Below are 15,293 nucleotides of genomic sequence, written 5' to 3'. Positions count from 1 at the left end.
CCCTGCGCAGGGCCCCTCACTATGGAGGAGACGGGCTGGAGGAGGCTCAGTGCTCAGGCATGATGGGAAAATGTCAGGAAGTGAGCAGGGGCAGTAACTGCACAGAGGAGGGGCTGCCTAGGAAACCAGGGTACGCTCCTGGGAGAGGGGCTCCAGCCCGGTAAGCCTAGAGAAGTGCAGGCGAGGTTCAAATTCCCTGACACCTGCCCTGCTCCTCTGTCCCCTGCAGCTCCTCCCACAGCTCCAGTCCAGAATCCTGAGACCTGAGATTGATTACCATGTCTCCCCCTGTTGTGGGCACTGACTGAAGGATAGTGTGAGAATCTGTTTCTGCCATCCATGACCTAAATCAGTGATGGTCAGCCCTGACTATGCTTTAAAGTCATTAAAAGTATCCAGGCTTGGGGCTGGGTGCTATGGCTCATGCCTGTAATCGCAGCACTTTGGGAGGCCGAGGCTGGTGGATCACTTGAGGTCAGGAGTTCAAGAGCAACCTAGCCAACATGGCAAAACCCTGTCTCTGCTAAAAATACAAAAATTAGGCATCATGGTGCAAAAATAAAAGTATCCAGGCTGGGGCCGCACTCTGATAAATTACGGTTTGACTGAGGTTTCCTACCCTTTTGTTTTGGGTTTGTTTTCTGTTTTTTGTTTGTTTTTTGTTTTTGTTTTGTTTTGTTTTGTTTTGTTTTGAGATGGAGTCTCGCTCTATTGCCCAGGCTGGAGTGCAGTGGTGCAATCTTGGCTCACAGCAAACTCTGCCTCCCGGGTTCAAGTGATTCTCCTGCCTCAGCCTCCCGAGTAGCTGGGATTACAAGTGTGTGCCACCACGCCCAGCTAATTTTTGTGTTTTTAGTAGAGACAGGGCTTCACCGTGTTGGCCAGGCTGGTCTCTAACTCCTGACCTCAGGTGATCCGCCTGCCTCAGCTTCCAAAGTGCTGGAATTACAGGCATGAGCCACCACGCCCGGCCTGTTTTGGTTTGTTTTTTAAAGCTTCATAGGCGGTTCAAGTGTGCAGTTAGGATTGGAAACCTCTGAACAGAATGACTCCTTCCTAACCTGTACTTCATTTTTTTATTCATCTGCTCAACATGTGGCTTATAGGTTACTAGGGAGGGAAGACGCCTGAAGGAAACGCACTGCTGAAGTGGCACTAGACCCATGTGACACTCCCTCAGCAAGTATTCACTAAGCACCTGCTGCATGCCAGGCCCTGGGAATACAGCAGCACTGATGGCATTCCCAGACTACCTTCCAGGAACTTTTCCCCACATCCAGAAATCTGGAATCGTCACAAATTCCTTCTTGCCACCTCCCTTATCCAGTCTGCTTTTGAGAACTTTCCATTTGCTGTCTCTTACATGCTCAGCACGTAGTTTGTGATTTTTGACACATTTACTGAATGCCTGCTTTGTGTCAGGTCTTGTGGTCCAGGTACAGGCGATAAGACTGTGATCAAGGGAGATCAGCTGCTTCCTTCATGGAGCTTGCAGTCTGTGTGTACTCGAGGTGTCCAGGACAGCTGGCCAACCCATGTTTTCTGGAAATGACACACACATGTGCATAGAGTACCCAAACCTTCGTGGCCTTCTAGGGACAAAGAAGCACAGATAGGAACCCCTGAAGGCCCCAGAGTGGGGAACACCTGGTTTACATCCTGTCCCCACCACTAAAGAGTCCGTCAGTGGACTTACTCTTTCCGAGCCTCCATTTCATCCTCTGTAAACTGGGATAATAAACCCCTTTGAAGAGGTTTCTTTCTTGCAAAGATTAGTGAGATAGATTTGCAAAGGACGTCCAGGCACACAGTAAAAGCTCAATGAATCCTGAATAAGTGAACCGGCAGGGAGGGTAACAGTAGGCCCTTGCAGAACAATTGTGAGGAGTCAGATTATCAGAGCCAGCATGACTGTCACCAAGTAGGTGTTCGATAAGAGTTGGTTATTATAGCTGGATCATTTTTCCTTGGGGTCAAGAAGAATGTATTCATTATTTTAAAAGTGATACTGTTAAGATTACGAACTATGGTCCGGGCAAGGTGGCTCACACCTATAATCCTAGCACTTTGGGATGCCGAGGCGGGCGGATCGCCTGAGGTCAGGAGTTAGAGACCAGCCTGGGCAACAATAGCAAAACCCCATCTCTACTAAAAATAGAAAAACTAGCCAGGTGTGGTGGCACCTGTAATCCCAGCTACTCGGGAGGCTGAGGCAGGAGAATCGCTTGAACCCAGGAGGCAGAGGTTGCAGTGAGCTGAGATCGCACCACTGCACTCCAGGGTGACAGAGCAAGACTCCGTCTCAAAAAAAAAAAAAAAGTGAACTGTGGAATTACCTTGTTTGGTTTCCAGTACTGACCGCTCGTTACTAGCTGTGTGATCTTAGGCAAGTTACTTTACCCCTCTGTGCCTCAATTCCTTCATCTGTAAAATGGATTTAAGTACCTACCTCCACCCCCTTGCAAATTTTTAATAAATTATATGGAATACACTTATAGTAGTTCCTGGCACATAAGGGCAATATTAAGTTTTACGATGATGATGATTCGACTTTCCACACAGCATAGAGCGAGAAGCCGTGGCCGCCACCTCCCATCTCTAGTCACAGACTCCTTATGGCAGCCACTTGGCCCAGAAATGGAAAGGAGAAGAGTGCGCAGGCGCAGTGGGTCAAAGTCGCCTGGGAGACCCGAGCATGCAATCTGGCCGCCATCTTGGGAGAGGGCAACGCCAGCAGCTTCTTGTACGTCATCAGCCTGCGCAACGGCCGGGCACCCGGCGGTTCAGGTCGCTCACAGAGTCGTAGGTCGGGTAGTGCGGGTGGCGGCGGGGACTGCGGAGAGGGTGCGTAACTGAGGGGCGTGATGGGGGAAGCGGCCGTGGCCGCGGGGCCTTGTCCGCTGCGCGAGGACAGCTTCACGCGCTTCTCGTCGCAGAGCAATGTGTATGGGCTGGCAGGCGGCGCCGGCGGGCGCGGGGAGCTGCTGGCCGCCACGCTTAAAGGCAAGGTGCTCGGCTTCCGCTACCAAGACCTCCGACAGAAAATCCGGCCAGTGGCCAAGGAGCTGCAGTTCAACTACATTCCCGGTTGGTGGCGCTATGGTGCTGGGAGGGGCCTTCGAACGTGGTGTTGAGAAGGCTTCTGAGGCTCTGCCTGAGCCGGGTCACCGTGCTGGGAGAATGGAATCGGGGTAGTTTAAGGGGGTCACTGGGATCAGGAGGCAGGCATAGTTGGGGCCTGGATGAGCCTAGGGTTTCAGGATTCTTCAGACTTACAGGTCAGGATCCCTGGTACCCAGGGAACCGAGGTCGGGTGATAGTGGTCAGGACTCAGACCAGAGGGCATGATGATTGCGGTGGCCAGAGTTCACCATGTTTGGGAGATCGCAGTCATGAGTCTGCCTGACACTGAACTTAGAACTCTCCCCTCCCAGTGGACGCGGAGATTGTCTCCATTGACACTTTCAACAAGTCACCCCCCAAGCGGGGTCTGGTTGTGGGGATCACGTTCATCAAGGTACCTAGAGCCCCCTCCACCTCCCTTCGCCCTCCTCCTTACACACATGGTAAGTTCCACTGAGCTGCCCCAGATCCCACCTGCCACCCCTGCCCTCCCCTGAACCCTGTGTCCTCCCCCAGGATTCAGGGGACAAGGGCAGCCCCTTCCTGAACATTTACTGCGACTATGAGCCCGGCTCTGAGTACAACCTTGACTCCATTGCCCGTGAGTGAGGCGTGGACGGGAGGAGGGAGAGGGTCCCCGGCAGGTCCCCCATGCTCGCGTGCCTGTGCCCCTCCCTACAGAGAGCTGCCTGAACCTGGAGCTCCAGTTCACTCCGTTCCAGCTGTGCCATGCAGAGTGAGTGTCCCCTGGGCATCCGCACCCACCCCACTGTAAATGTAGAAACCCTGAGTTCTCGAACCCCTTCTTTACTTACAGATCCCTGTAGTCTGTTTCCCCTTCTGGAAAATAAAGAGGTTGTACTAGATTAGGAATTGAAAACTAAAATGCCAGCCAGGCACGGTGGCTTACACCTGTAATCCCAGCACTTTGAGAGGCTGAGGTGGATGGATCACCTGAGGTCAGGAGTTCGAGACCACCCTGGCCAACATGACGAAACCCTGTCTCTACTAAAAGTACAAAAATTAGCTGGGATGGTGGTATGCACCTCTAATCCCAGCTACTCAGGAGGCTGAGGCAGGAGAATCACTTGAACCTGGGAGGTGGAGGTTGCAGTGAGCCGAGATTGTACCATGGCACTCCAGCCTAGGTGACGAGAGCGAAACTCTGTCTCACAAATAAATAAATTAAATTAAACTAAAATGCCTTTGGGGACCAGGGAGGTCATGTGAGAATGGAAAGCACGAGTGTAATGTAACAGGGAGCATGTGTCCACATACGCATATGCAGCTGAGGTTGGAAAGCTGTAGCTAAGTGGAGACCACAAACTTGCCCACAATCAGATTCTACGTTTGTTTTTTAGAGCATCGTTTTTTTTTTTTTCTGAGACAGAGTCTTGCTCTGCCACCCAGGCTGGAGTGCAGTGGCCGGTTCTCAGCTCACTGCAAGCTCCGCCTCCCGGGTTTACGCCATTCTCCTGTCTCAGCCTCCCGAGTAGCTGGGACTACAGGCGCCCACCACCTCACCCGGCTAGTTTTTTTGTATTTTTTAGTAGAGACGGGGTTTCACCGTATTAGCCAGGATGGTCTCGATCTCCTGACCTCATGATCCGCCCGTCTCGGCCTCCCAAAGTGCTGTTTTTTGTATTTTTTAGTAGAGACGGGGTTTCACCGTGTTAGCCAGGATGGTCTCGATCTCCTGACCTCGTGATCCGCCCATCTCGGCCTCCCAAAGTGCTGGGATTACAGGCTTGAGCCACCCCGCCCGGCCCTAGTATTTCTAAAGAGACAGAAAACAGCACTTCTAGAATACTGGGGTTTCAGATTGAAGAGGTCCTAGCTTTCTAAGATTCTACAGTTCATTCTAGAGTTCCACATTCTATTCCTAAATCCACAGAGCGAAGGTAGGAGTAGGTGCGGGCTCTAAGAGTGGGAGGTTCTAGCAAGCCATGTTCCCGCAATTCTGAGATTGGGAGGTACATTCCCTGATTCTGAGATTCTATGAGGGCTCGTTTCTACAGTTGTGTGTTTCAAGGAGATGGAGTACTCAGGAGCTTGAGCCCTGAGATTCTAACCCTCGGTCTAGTGTCTGGATCCCAGAATATTAAGGTTCTCAATAGGCCGGGGTTTTTGCAAGAGGAGAGTTCTGGTTCTCAGATCACATGGATTCCACTTCCGTGGGTTCTAGATTTCTCTGCTTTCAGGGTCCAGGTCGGGGATCAACTGGAGACCGTGTTTCTCTTGAGTGGGAATGACCCGGCTATTCATCTCTACAAGGAGGTGAGGCGGGGAGGCGTGCTGGGCAGAGCCCTGTGGGGTTCACTGTGGGCTGGCGCTGGGTGGGTATATGTGTGAAACTGACTTAAGCGGGTGTGGGGTGGGTCTTGGTTCCCCCAGAACGAGGGGCTGCATCAGTTTGAGGAACAGCCCGTGGAAAACCTCTTCCCAGAGCTGACGAACCTGACCAGTAGGTAGGAGAGGTCCCGAAAGAGGCCACCGGGGACCGGGGCAGTGACCTCAGAGAAATCAGGTGGTGGGACCTTAGAGAAGTTGGGCACAGGGGAGGAGCTCAGAAGAACGAGTCCACAGCATGACTTCAGAGAAATTGATCAGCAGGGGTGACACCAGAAAAAGCAAGAGGTGGACTCAGCCCTCGGGTGGTGAGAATTGACTCCAGAGGAATTGGGTGGTGAGGATTATCCAGGAGGAATCAGGCAGCAGGGTCCCAGGGCTACAGGGAGGGGCAACTGCTCCTGGGGAGGCCGAGGGGCGGGGCGGGGCCCAGCAATGGCCCTTGGTCCTATCTATCCATCCGCCCGCCAGTGTCCTCTGGCTGGACATCCACAACCTCCCCGGCACGTCCCGGCGCCTCTCAGCTCTGGGCTGTCAGAGTGGTTATGTCCGTGTCGCCCACGTGGACCAGCAGAGTCGAGGTGAGGACCGTGGTGAGGCGGGGTAAGGAGTGGGATTGAGGGCTGGGGGCGGGGCCAGGGTGGGGCTGAGGATGGAGCTGGGTGGGGTAGGAGAGGGAGGTAAGGGGGTTGAAGGATGAGGGTGGGGCTAGCTGGGCGGGGGGATAAGGTGGGGTCAAGGGCTGGAGCTGGGTGAAGTAAGGTAATGGGGGGAAGGGATGAGGGTGGGGTTGGGGGCGGGGCTTGGGTGGGGTTGAGAGCTGCGGAGGGACTGGGCTATGGTGGGGCTGAACGGTGAGGGGGAAAGGCAAAAGTTTCAGGGCTGGGGGCGGGACCAGGGTGGGGCTGGGGCTCTGAGTCCTCGCTCTTCACGCAGAGGTTCTGCAGATGTGGTCGGTCCTGCAGGACGGCCCCATCTCCCGAGTGATCGTGTTCAGCCTCTCGGCCCCCAAGGGTGAGCTCTGGGTTTGAGGGGATGGGGAGAGAGCAGTGGATGGAACGTGTCGGGGGAAGAGACAACTCTGCATTCTTGGGAACGTGTCGGGGGAAGAGACAACTCTGCATTCTTGGGTCCTCCCACCCAGATTTGCACCCCTCTCCCAAAGTGTCCAGCCCCTAGTCCCTCCCTCCTGGATCCCCCACTCCAGGCCTTGAACTGCAGTGCACCTCTTCCCTCCCCTCCCCTCCTGTGAATGTAACTTCCAGGACTGGCACATGGGGCCTAACCCATATATTTTCTGTTAGAGTCCATAGTTGTTCTCTTCACTTTGGTGTAACCTTAGCCCTGTAGCCTGGGGCTGAGCGTCCACCTCTCCCTCTGTACCCTAACCTGCATGTCTCACATCGGGACTTCTTCACCCTACTCTGTGGCCCCTTCGCTATGTCTCTTGATGCAGTCTAGCTCCCGGCTATGCTCCTGGACTCACCACCGTCCCACCACTCAGAGTCTAGCCTTTTCCTCCAGTATGTTGATCATTCCTGCTCCTTTACTGGGGTCTATCCCTGACTGGCATTTTGCTTGTGTAAAAAAGTTTTGACTAGGCGGGGTAATCCCAGCACTTTGGGAGGCTGAAGCAGGCAGATCACCTGAGGTTGGGAGTTCAAGACCAGCCTGACCAACACAGTGAAACCCCATCTCTACTAAAAATACAAAAATTAGCAGGGCGTGCTGGCAGGCGCCTGTAATCCCAGCTACTCGGGAGGCTGAGGCAGAAGAATCGCTTGAACCCAGGAGGTGGAGGTGGCAGTGAGCTGAGATCACACCACTGCCCTCCAGCCTGGGCGACGGAGTGAGACTCTGTCTCAAAAAAGAAAAAAAAATGTATTTCAATCACTTTGGGGACACAAGTGGTTTTGGTTGCATGGATAAATTCTATAGTGATGGATTCTGAGATTTTAATACACCCATCGCCCGAGTAGTGTCTGTTGTACCTAATGTGTAGCTTTTATCCCATACCCACTCCCACCTTCCCGCTTCTGAATCTCCAAACCCCATCATATACTCTGTATGCCTTTGTGTACTCATAGCTTAGCTCCCTCTTCTGTGAGAACATACCTTTTTTGGTTTTCCACTCCTGTGTTACTGCACTTAGGGTAATGATCTCCAGTTCCATCTAAGTTGCTGCAAAAGACATTTCCTTCCTTTTTATGACTTGTGTAGTACTCCATGGTGTATATATGCCACATTTTCTTTCTCCACTCATTAGTCGATGGCCACTTAGGTTGGTTCCACATCTTTGCAGTTGTGAAGGGCTGCTGTAAACATACATGCACAAATGTCTTTTTTTTTTTTTTCCAGAGAGAGTCTGGCTCTGTCGCCCAGGCTGGAGTGCCGTGGCTCAATCTCGGCTCACTGTCACCTCCACCTCCCGGGTTCAAGCAATTCTCCTGCCTCAGCCTCCTGAGTAGCTGGGATTACAAGCGTATGCCATCATACCAGGCTGATTTTTGTGTCTGATTTTTGTGTTTTTAGTAGAGACGGGGTTTCACCATGTTGGCCAGGCTAGTCTCGAACTCCTGACCTCAGGCGATCTGCCTGCCTCGACCTCCCAAAGTGCTGGGATTACAGGCGTGAGCCACCGCGCCCGGAACCTCAGACTATCATCTAACACCTATTTCTCCTTCTGGTGTCTGACGTTCCTAATTTCTCTCATAGGCCAATCTCTAACCCTCCCTCTGTAACAGCCTCAAGACTTTTTCCAGAGATCTAACTTGCATGTCTCTCATTAAAGGGGCCTGGGGTATGATGAGGAGCCCGGAACCTGTCCCCACAAAACCGTTCCCCTCTTCATTCATGTTTTTTTTTTTTTTCTTTTTTTCCTGAGACAGAGTCTTGCTCTGTCACCCAGGCTGGAGTGCAGTGGTGCGATCTCGGCTCACTCCAACCTCCGCCTCCCGGGTTCAAGCAATTCTCCTACCTCAGCCTCCTGAGTAGCTGGCATTACAGGTGCCCGCCACCATGCCTGGCTAATTTTTGTATTTTTAGTAGAGGCGGGGTTTTATCACGTTGACCAGGATGGTCTTGAACTCCTGACCTCAGCTGATCCACCCGCCTCGACCTCCCAGAGTGCTGGGATTACCATTCATGTTTCTTCTCCAGAGACCAAGGACAGGCCAGCACAAGATGAGTACAGCGTGCTTGTGGCCAGCATGTTGGAGCCAGCAGTGGTGTATCGGTAAGGGGGCCTGAGATACATGGGTGTGGTCTAACCTTGTCATTCTCCACAGTAAGTTCCTTTGGGTGGATTACCCAGAGCTGGACAAGTAAAGATACTTGTGACCCAGGGGCGGGGGCTGTGAATTTTGAAGTCTAGACTTGCAGGGAATATGTTGAGGTGGGGGGGTGGGAGCAGAGATGCCCCCTGGAATGGATGTAGTAGGTGTGCTGGCAAATGGCTAATCACTGGCTATGCACGAGGAAAGCCCAGGTTTGTAGCATCTGCCAGAGTTTCCAAAATGTAAATACTTCCGCCACGGTGGCTTTCAAACCATGAACATGATTACATGGGAACGTTTCCCAGTCAGCTCTTGAAAGCGACTATGGCCAGCCCTGGCACCCCTCTAGGGGTGGTGAAGGTGTCCGGCCAGGGCCAAGCGCTCTTCGGGGTTCCATGAAGGCAGCGTGGGTGTCTAGATTGAGGACACGCGTTTCTGAATCCCCAGATGGGACCCTGTGGCTTTCCATTTGGGAGTGAGGTGGTCCCCGAGGTGAAGGGCTTGCGTGCACAGGTTGACCCCTTGCTGGATCTGTGAATATGTCCATATTTGAGGTGATGACGTCTAGGCTTCCAGAGGACCAGTGTGTCTAGGCCTGAGAAGGGAAGCAGTACCAGTGCCCAGCTCAGCGTCTGCCAAGGGTGCCGGGCACTGCAAGCTGACCCCAGTCTGCTGCATTTGGGACCCTCAGGGACCTGCTGCACCGGGGCCTTGAAGACCAGCTTCTCCTGCCCGGCAGTGACCAATTTGACAGCGTCCTCTGCGGCCTGGTCACCGACGTAGATTTGGATGGGCGGCCGGAAGTCCTGGTGGCCACCTATGGACAGGTGGGACCTGACAGTTGGAGCCACCACCCACCGTCCTCGCTCCACTGTGCCCCCCGTCTTCCTGTGTGACCTGACTCTTCACCCCTGCAGGAACTGCTGTGTTATAAGTACCAGGGCCCAGAGTCGGGGATCCCTGAGGCCCAGCACGGGTTCCGCCTGCTGTGGCAGCGGGGCTTCTCGAGTCCCCTGCTGGCCATGGCTCACGTGGACCTGACTGGGGACGGGCTGCAGGAGCTTGCCGTGGTCTCCCTGAAGGGCGTGCACATCCTGCAGGTAACCCCGGCTCTCAGGGAGAAGGGTTGACCTCAGCAGTTTCTGGCAGGGGGTGCAGGCCACCTTCCGGAGGAGGGAGGAACTCATTTCTGGTAGGCAATTCCTACCGGCCAGGACAACTCCCAGGAGAAAGGGGCATCTGTGAGCGCTCACAGCAGCTGGGGTGGGGGCACCGGCCTGGTGAAGGAGATTTATTTATGTATTTATTCTTTTTATTCTTTTATTTTTGAAACAGAGTCTTGCTCTGTCACCCAAGCTGGAGTGCAGTGACTCGATCTCAGCTCACTGCAACCACCTCCCAGGTTCAAACGATTCTCGTGCCTGAGCCTCTCAAACAGCTGGGATTACAAGGGCCCGCCACCACGCCCAGCTAATTTTTGTATTTTTAGTAGAGACGGGGTTTCACCATGTTGCCCAGGTTGGTCTTGAACTTCTGGCCTCAAGTCATCCGCCCACCTCGGCCTCCCAAAGTGCTAGGATTACAGGCGTGAGCCACCACACCTCACCCTTCTTTTTTTTTTTTTTTTGAAACAAAGTCTCACTCTGTTTGCCCAGGCTAGAGTGCAGTGGCGTGATCTGAGTTCACTGCAACCTTCACCTTCCGGGTTGAAGTGATTCTTCTGCCTCAGCCTCCCGAGTAGCTGGGATTACAGGCGCCTGCCTCCACGCCTGGCTAAATTTTATATTTCTTCTAATCTCAGTTCCTTACATTTGGGTCTAGGCTTTGTCCCTCCCACTAGAAATTCGCTACAGGCCACTCCCCTTCACCCCTATCACAGAGGCCCATTCCCATCCCACACACTGGTCTGCTCTCTGCCCTCCCACCTGGGCCGAGCTCCTGGCCTTTGGAGTTGCTTCACTCTAGACTGTCCGCCATGATGTAACCTTTCCCCTCTGCAGCTCTTCCTCAGCTCCATCCCCCTCCTTCTCTTGTTCCCCACAGCACAGCCTGATCCAGGCCTCGGAGCTGGTCTTGACCCGGCTTCGACATCAAGTGGAGCAGAGGAGACGTCGGCTACAGGGGTTGGAGGACGAGGCAGGTGCAGGGCCAGCTGAAAATGCAGCCTCTTAAGCACCCATGCACCCACTCTTCCCAGACCTGGGGCGACTCATGGCATGCTTACCGCCACCCGCTGGTGGGGGGTGTCCTGAAGGACAGGATGCTCTCCTCAGACCTCCCCAGGGTGGTGAAGCTGTGTCCTGAGACCCCAGCTAACCCACTCCTCTCTCTGTGCCTCAGTGTCCCTATTTGAAAGCAGGGATGATCCCGACCCACCCTGTCCACTCTCGATGAGAATTGGCTAACTGATGGTTATTTATATGTCCAGAAGAACAGCATTTCCCAGTTGTCTCGATTATTTTGTTCGGCAAGCATTTGGTGGGCACCTGCTGTATGCCTGGCTCTGTGTTGGATGCTGGATTCACCCAGAGGAATTGAGGGAGACGGATTTGGGGGAGAGGGAATCCAAGGCTAGACCCAGATACAGGATGGAGGTTAGATCCCAGGGTAGAACCCAAGAGAAAGAAATGAGGTGACACCTTAGCAGAAAGGCTAAAGTTAAACCACTGGGAAACAGACTATGTAAAGTGGAAGGAAAAGAACTGAGGTTAGACCCCAGCAAGTGAATTGAGGTTAGACCCTAGTGGAGTGGGCTGACATGAGACCCCAGTGGAAAGATCTAGATCTGAGGGTAGATCCCAGTGGAAAGGCAAGGAGCTTGAGCGTTTAGAGGAAAACTTGTGGGTAGAAAGGGCTGCTGTGGGAAAACAGTGGTCCATTTGTAGCAGAGGGTCTGAGGCTAGACTCCCTATGAATGATGCTGAGGTTGGACCCCAACAAAAAGTAGGTATGGTCAGACCCCTGCAGGGGGCCAGGGTTAAACCCAGCAGAAAGTGAGCTTAGTTCTCAGTGGGGAGCACTGAGGCAAGACCCAGGGAGAAGACTTGCAGGCTAGACCATGCTGGAAAGGGCTAAGCTTAGACCTAATCTAAAATGCCCAGGGGATTGGGGCCCCAGGGAGCGGGAGAGAAGCCTGATTCTCCTAGCCTGTGGTGGTAGGAGTTGCCTTGCCTGTGGTCTTGTATGTGTGTGTGAGACGGAGTCTCATTCTGTCTCCCAGGCTGGAGTGTAGTGGCGCGATCTCGGCTCACAGCAACCTCTGCCTCCTGGTTCAAGCGATTCTGCCTCAGCCGCCTGAGTAGCTGGGATTACAAGTGTGCATCACCATGCCCGGCTAATTTTTTTGTATTTTTAGTAGAGACAGGGTTTCACCACGTTGGCCAGGCTGGTCTCAAACTCCTGATTGCAGGTGATCCACCCGCCTCGGCCTCCCAAAGTGCTGGGATGACAGGCGTGAGTCACCGTGCCCGGCCTCCTGTGCTCCTTTCTGTATTACCAGGAGAAGGAATCAGAGGCCTGTGTCTCTAGGACCAGTGGAGGACGGGAACGATGCAAGTCTTGTCCTCCCTCCACTGCAGGCCAGGAATAGAATCTGGGTCAGCAGGGTTGGGGGATGATCATTTCCTGGGCCATATCCAGGCTGGGGGCAGAGGTTGGGCAGGACACCTGCTTCCTGGGGGGTTCAGGGGAGAGGCAGACACTAGTCATTCTGGCCATCTGTCTGCCTCCTGCTATGGAGGTCCACCCAGAAGTCTGACCACCAGCACTGACAGAGAAGACCCAGCCACCAGTTGTCTACCGAGCGTTTATGGGAGTTAGGAGCTCAGCAACTCCTGGCCATCCCTGTCTTCACCCTCGTTACCAGAAGCCAGGCCCAGGCGTGGGAAGTTGCAGGGAGCTGGATCCTCTCCCTCCCCTGGCAGCAGGCCTGATGGTGTCCAGCCAGGACTGGCAGTGGGCAGGACCGGTGGCACGAGTAGGGCCCCCTCCCTCCCACTGTCCACCTGTGGAGAAGGAGCACGCCACACCAACTCACACACCATCACCCCCTGTCGGGGGGGGGAGTGGGATTGGGAGTGGGTGTAGTGATGGTGTGCCTTGCAGAGGTGTGTGCTTGTGTGGGGGTATGTGTGTGGGCCCATCAGAGGGCGCGTGAGTTTGTGTCTTCAGGAGCCCAGGCCACCTGCCTGGCCCTTTGCAGTTCATGTCTTTTTGTTTTGGAGACGGTGTCTCACTCTGTCGCCTAGGCTAGAGTGCAGTGGCGTGATCACAGCTCACTGCAGCCTCCACCTCCCAGGTTCAAGTGATTCTCCTGCCTCAGCCTCCCAGGTAGCTTACAGGATTACAGGTGTGTGCCACCTCGCCCGGCTACTTTATGGATTTTTAGTAGAGACGGGGTTTCGCCTTGTTGGCCAGGTTGGTCTCAAATCCCTGACATCAAGTGGTCTGCCTGCCTTGGCCTCCCAAAGTGCTGGGATTACAGGCGTGAGCCACCTTGCCCAACCTGCAGGTGTCTTCTTGACTTGACCGGTCCTCAGCCTGGGGAATTGTACGGTGCAGCAGTTAAGGGTGCAGAATCTGGAGCCATATTTACCACCTCGTGCCTTGGTTTCCCTGTCTGTAAGTGGAGCTCATAATAGCATTTACCTCACAAAGTTGGTGTAAGGGTCGATTGTGTCAACGTATGTCCTGAATATATAAAAAAAAGTTAGAACATGCCAGGTGCGGTGGTTCTTACCTATAATCCCAGCGCTTTGGGAGGCCGAGGCAGAAGGATTACTTGAGCCCAGGAGTTGGAGACCAGCCTTAGTAACATAGTGAGACCCTGTCTCTTAAAAAAAAAAAAAAAAAAAAAAAAAAAAATGGAGGGAAAAAGCCTGGCGTGGTGGTGGTGGCGGGCACCTGTAGTCCCAGCTACTCGGGAAGCTGAGACAGCAGGATTGCTTGAGCCCAGGAGGTTGAGGCTGCAGTGAGCTGAGATCGTGCCACCGCACTCCAGCCTGGGTGACAGAGTGAGACCCTGTCTCAAATAATAATGTGATGCCGATGCCAGGCACGTGGTCAGGGCTGCCTGTATGCATGGCAGCTGTTGTTATTCTTATTAATGGGTGTCTTTGTGGTTGTTTCTGGCCTCCTTTGTGAGGCTGTGCAGGCACAGTATGTGAATTTGGATCTGACTCCAGCTAAACATTCTTGCCCTCCCCCTAGTTCTGTGAGTCTGTAACTATTTGTAGCTGTTGGCCCTTGTATGGCTGGGAGACTGTGTGCGTGTATGTGTGTGCGTGTGTGTGTGTTGGGGGGCGGGGGCTGCTTCTGAAACGCACAGGAGCGCCCTCCGCTGCTGTCCCCTGCCTCTGGTGCTGAACCCGGAGGCTGGGGAGGAGGCTCAGGCTCCCTGCTCCTCCCCTCCCCGGGCCTCCCCCGCCTCCCGCACCGCCTCCCCTCTGCCCGCCTCCGCCTCCTCCCCCTCTCTCCGGCTCCTCCCCCTCTCTCGCTCCCTCGCCGACTCCCCCTCCCCCGTGTCCCTCCCCTCTCCTCCTCTCCTCCCTCTATCCCCTCTCCCTCCCCTCCTCCCCGGCTCTCCCTCTCAGTCTCCGGCTTTTCTCTCTCTCAATCTCTCTCTCTCTTTCGGGCGGAGTCGCCCACCACTGCCAGCCCAGCGCTGGGGGGACCTGCTGCAGGCTGTAGCCGCAGGTAAGAGACCCCATTGGTGGGTAGGTGGGGGCGTGGGAAAAGGACGGGGTTACCCCAGGCGCGGAATGGGGGCGGTTCGGGAAGCCTGGAGCTGGCTTCCCTGGGCTGGTTTATGGAGGTGGGGGGCTGCCTAGCCCAGCACGGGTACCTTCTGTGGGGTGGGAGTGCCACCAGCCGCCCCAACACCTTCAGCCCCTCCTGGTTCTCAGGCGGCTGGGGAGGGGGGCCACCTGGGTACTGGGGGGGAGGACACCCCGCCCCCACCCCGTCTGGGGCACCCCCCCCTCCCGCGCTCTCTACCTCCGCCCCCGCCTTCCTGTGTCTGGGTCTCATCTTTCTGTCTCTCCACATCTCTCAAGGGTCTCTGTCTAGCAGAGTCTGGCCGCCTCTGGGAGTCCCTGTCTCTCAGTCTCTCACTCCTGTCTCTCTCACTCTGTGTCTCTGTGCCGGGGGGCTCTGTCTCTACTGTCTCTAAGTCCTGGGTTTCTCTCTCCTTTCCTCTTGCGCCATCTCTGTTTCTCTGTGTCTCTGTGTCTCTGTCTCTCTCCCCTGTCTCAGCTTTCCTGTGTCTCTCTCTGTCTCTGCTTTCTCTGTGTCTCTGTCTCTTTCCATGTCCGCGTCTCTCTCTCCCGCTCTCTCTTTCTCTCTCTCTCTCCCCCTCGTCTCCATCTCTACCTCTGGGTATCTCAGTCTCTGTTTCTCTCTCTCTTTCCTCTTCTCTGGCTCTCCCTGGGAGCCAGTGTGCCCTCCTCCTCCACACCACTGTCTCCGCCCCTGGCAGGGGAGACCTGGAGGAAGAAGACCTCCCCCACCCGCAGAGTGGGCTCCCCCAGGCCTGGAGTCCGCTAAACT

The 15,293-nt window shown here is 54.6% G+C and overlaps 2 protein-coding genes across 4 annotated transcripts in view; both read left to right on the top strand.

Moving 5' to 3' along the window:
* Positions 1-2,747: 2,747 nt before the first annotated feature.
* On the top strand, positions 2,748-11,194 carry KPTN (kaptin, actin binding protein). The gene is made up of 12 exons (XM_010377398.1): positions 2,748-3,087; positions 3,435-3,517; positions 3,640-3,724; positions 3,805-3,859; positions 5,325-5,400; positions 5,518-5,591; positions 5,944-6,053; positions 6,409-6,486; positions 8,632-8,707; positions 9,439-9,574; positions 9,665-9,847; positions 10,791-11,194. Exons 1-12 carry the CDS (start codon positions 2,865-2,867, stop codon positions 10,917-10,919), a joined length of 1,308 nt encoding a protein of 435 aa, XP_010375700.1. The 5' UTR covers positions 2,748-2,864; the 3' UTR covers positions 10,920-11,194.
* Positions 11,195-14,185: 2,991 nt separating this feature from the next.
* The window catches only part of SLC8A2 (solute carrier family 8 member A2), a 43,614-nt gene continuing 42,506 nt past the window's right edge, over positions 14,186-15,293 (top strand). Inside the window, exon 1 of one of the 3 annotated variants that reach the window (XM_030913657.1) lies at positions 14,186-14,441. The gene's annotated coding sequence lies outside the window, so the exon portion shown is untranslated. The remainder of the gene's footprint in view (positions 14,442-15,293) is intronic. The other 2 variants (XM_030913658.1, XM_030913659.1) reach the window with 2 other exon arrangements.

Source organism: Rhinopithecus roxellana, chromosome 12 (genome assembly GCF_007565055.1).
Source record: "Rhinopithecus roxellana isolate Shanxi Qingling chromosome 12, ASM756505v1, whole genome shotgun sequence".
NCBI classification, from domain to species: Eukaryota; Metazoa; Chordata; class Mammalia; order Primates; family Cercopithecidae; genus Rhinopithecus; species Rhinopithecus roxellana.
Note: the sequence above shows the minus strand (reverse complement) of the source record. Positions and strands in the feature narration are given on the sequence as shown.

Bases quoted from the DNA above. Each gene is read 5' to 3' on its own strand.
- KPTN (XM_010377398.1), top strand. From the start codon at position 2,865: ATGGGGGAAGCGGCCGTGGCCGCGGGGCCTTGTCCGCTGCGCGAGGAC. The intron at 3,088-3,434 runs GTTGGTGGCGCT...CTCCCCTCCCAG, and splicing joins GCAGTTCAACTACATTCCCG to TGGACGCGGAGATTGTCTCC. The intron at 3,725-3,804 runs GTGAGTGAGGCG...CCCTCCCTACAG, and splicing joins CAACCTTGACTCCATTGCCC to AGAGCTGCCTGAACCTGGAG.